This window comes from Falco biarmicus, chromosome 4 (genome assembly GCF_023638135.1).
Source record: "Falco biarmicus isolate bFalBia1 chromosome 4, bFalBia1.pri, whole genome shotgun sequence".
NCBI lineage: Eukaryota > Metazoa > Chordata > Aves > Falconiformes > Falconidae > Falco > Falco biarmicus.
Window position 1 is genome coordinate 68200539 of NC_079291.1, and position 3090 is coordinate 68203628.

A 3090-nucleotide genomic window follows, 5' to 3' on the forward strand; every position below is an offset into this window, starting at 1 on the left:
ACCCAGCCTCCCGCAGCAGCCGGCCCGCCCCGTCGGGGAGGCGGCTGTGTCCCGGGGGTAACCCCGCTCGGGCAGGGCTGTGGCGGAGCCGCCCCCTGCCCCCCCCCCCCCCCCCCGGCAAAGGCAGGGGTCAAACCCGACATGCCCGGGGCTGGGAAGCGGCCGGCGCGGGGAGCGGCCGGACCCTCCCGTCGAAGCTGCGCTCACGGACCGCGGTTGCAAAGGGGAAATGTTGCCGCTGCTCGAGAGTAAAACCGGCTGGAACTCCCCGTCCCGTCCTGGGTGATAGCAGGGTCCCCCGACGGGCCCGGCGTCGGCTCTGCCCCCCCACTGGGGAGGGTCCCCCCGGGCCCGGGACAAAGCGGGGCCGCGGCTCGGCGGGGCGGCGGGGCAGAGCCTGGGGCGCGGTGCCGAGGTCCGGCTCCACGTCCCCCCCGTGCGGCCACCCGGAGCCGGTCCCGGCCGGCTCTGCCCGGTGTAGGGGACCCGCTCTGCTCTCCCGGTAACGGCGGGGCAGCACCGGCCAGGGGCGGGGAGGTAGCGGCCTTTCCCTGCCCCCCCCTTCCAGCCGCCTCACACCGGGATCGCACCGGCGGGCACAGCCGTGACCCCCGCGTGCATACACCCACCCAGGGGCGCCCGGGCACCGGTGCACCCACCCGGGAGCACACGCAGGTGCCCCCCACCCCCGGCTCCCGGTCCCGGTGCACACCCAGGAGCGCTCACACCGATACACGCACACGCCCGGCTGGCGCACACTGACGGTCACACGCGTCCTGAAGCACGCACGGCCCCGCACGCGCAGCCCTGCCCCCCCACCCCCACGCACAGACCCACGCAGGACACTCGGGATCTCCCCAGCCCCCTCCAAGCCCCCGGCCCCCCCCAGCCTTGCCCCGGCCCAGCGGGCTCCACAACCCTCCCGGGGCCCCCTCGTCGCACCTCGCTCCGGTGAAACGGCTGAAAAACGAAACCCACAGGCGGCCCGGGCATAGCAGCGGCCTGGGGCACAGCACCGTGCCGGTGCCCCGGCGGTGGGCAGCCCCGACGGGGCTCCGCTGCCAGAGGGGACCGGGAGCGGCGGGGCGGGGCGGGCGGCGGGGCCCGGATCCCGCTCACCGCGCTCCCTGTTTCGGGGAGGAGGCGTGGATCCGTCCCGGGCCCCGCTGCCCACACCCGACCTTTCATATATATGATATATATACATATATATCCACACACCTACATCTATCGAATATATAATATATATGAATATCTGCCTTTGAAGGGGCCGGGAGCCACGCACGGCGGCACTTGCGGAGATGCCAATCCGCAAGCACTGGGAGCTCCCCGGGAGCAAGGGGGCTTTCTGCCCCGCACCGGAGACTCCCGGGGCAGGGCACCTTTTGTCAGAGGCGCCCCCCCCTCCTCCCCCCCCCCCCCAGCGGGGCTGCAGCATGGCGAGGCGCGGGCCGAGCAGCCTCCCGCCGGCACCGGGCACCGGGCACCGGCACCGGCACCGCCGCTCTCCGTGGTGCTGAACCGCCGCCGCCGCGCCCCGGGGCCGTGCGGGGTCGTGCCTGCTCCGTCCTTCTCTTTCCAAGCCGCCACTAATTAATGATTAGTATTGCTATTAATTATTATCGTTATCATCCCTGAGGTTCCCGCCGCTCCGGTGCACCGCGGCACGGCCAGCCGTTCCGAGCAGGAGGATGGTGCCAGCGAGGCAGCCGGTTGCCACATTAACGGTTCGTCCCCCGCACACCCCTGGTAGCTGCCGCCCGCGTTGCCCTCCGTGGGTCCGCACCCGTGTGGGCCCAGCCGGTGCCGTTACCTCCGCAGCCGGGCTCCGAAATGCTTCTCCCGCCCGGCCCCGGGCGGCGGCGGCCCCGGCGGGCTCGGCCCCGCTGCCGTCCACAGCGCCCGGGGCACCGCCGGTCCCGGCCTCGCTCCGCCGTCCCGGTGGGTCCCGTTACCGAACCGCTCGTTCCTTGGGTGAGCCCGGCCGCTGTCCTTCCCCAAAGGGTAAAAACCCCAGCAACGACCGCGGCCCCGCAGCTCCGCCGAGGGAACGAACGGGACCGGCGGAGATTCGCCGCCGCCCCGGGACCACCCTGCAGCCCGGGCCCGGCTGGAGGAAGGGCCGCTCCGGGCACCGGCAGGTCGGGGCGTAGCATCCGCGCCAGCCCCGGGCCCCCGCCGCCCCCGGGCCCGGTAGCCTACGCGCAGGGCCCGGGCGGGCCGCAGCGGCTCGGTTCGCCCCCACCGGTTGCCGGTCTCCGCTACCCACGGCTCCCTGCCCCGGGTGCGGCGGGGGCGGCTTGGCAGCGCCCACACGGGAAAGGCGGCCGCCCCACGCGTGTCCGCGGCGGGGGCTCTACGGGGCCCTCCCGGCCTCGCGCCTCCCCGCCACTTACCGGGGGGTCTCCCGCCTGCACCCCTCGCCCCGGTGGCTACGGGCACTGGCTCCGGCCCCGGCGCCTCTCGTCGCCCCTTCTTCCCCTCGCCTACACCCTCGTGTGAATCAAATACCTTCACTACAGCAGCCATGTTGGGCTCCGGTGCGAGCACGGAGCTCGCCGCAGGAACCGCCGGCCGCCTCGGCGGGAGGCAGCGCGGCCGGGCTCGGCTCCGAGAGGCGCGGGGACCCCGGTTCCCACCGGCGAACCGGAGCCCGGGCAGCCCGCCGGCCCGCCGGTCCCTTTCTCCCACCGCGCCGAGGGATGCCGCCGCTCCCCGCCAGCCCGGTAACTTCCCACCGTTACCAGTAACGCCGCTAACTGCGGGTCCCGCACCTGCCCCTCATCCCTCCGGTAGAACCGGTCGTATCCCGGGGCTGCCTTTGGAAAAGAGGGGTGGGGGAGTGGGGGGAGCCGCCGTTACCTCCGCCTCGCCCGTGTGCCGGTCCCCCGCGGCGCCGCTCGGCCGAGCCCACCTGGGGAGGGAAAGAGAGAGAAGAGGCGTCAGGAGGAGCCGCCGTCGCCGCCGCCATCGCTCCAACTTGGAGCAACTTTCCCGGCGAGGCTGGCAGCGGGGGCGGGGGGTGGGCGGTGCTGGAGCCCCTGCCCGGTCAACCGGGGTCGGTCCCACCGGCAGGCTGAGCGTGGGCTG

General features: G+C 74.0%; 1 protein-coding gene across 1 annotated transcript; it reads right to left on the minus strand.

Annotated features, from left to right (window-relative positions):
* Positions 1-1115: 1115 nt before the first annotated feature.
* On the minus strand, positions 1116-2766 carry LOC130147638 (basic proline-rich protein-like). Its single transcript, XM_056335078.1, has 3 exons — positions 1814-2766; positions 1226-1589; positions 1116-1127 (listed from the first exon to the last, which is right to left on the minus strand). Exons 1-3 carry the CDS (start codon positions 2527-2529, stop codon positions 1116-1118), a joined length of 1092 nt encoding a protein of 363 aa, XP_056191053.1. The 5' UTR covers positions 2530-2766.
* Between the last annotated feature and the right edge of the window lie 324 nt (positions 2767-3090).

What these genes read in the sequence shown, in the direction of transcription:
- LOC130147638 (XM_056335078.1), bottom strand. Translation starts at nt 2,529, where the DNA reads ATGGCTGCTGTAGTGAAGGTATTTGATTCACACGAGGGTGTAGGCGAG. An exon ending in TTCGGAGCCCGGCTGCGGAG is followed by an intron (nt 1,590 to 1,813) that starts GTAACGGCACCG and finishes ATCATTAATTAG; the next exon opens with TGGCGGCTTGGAAAGAGAAG.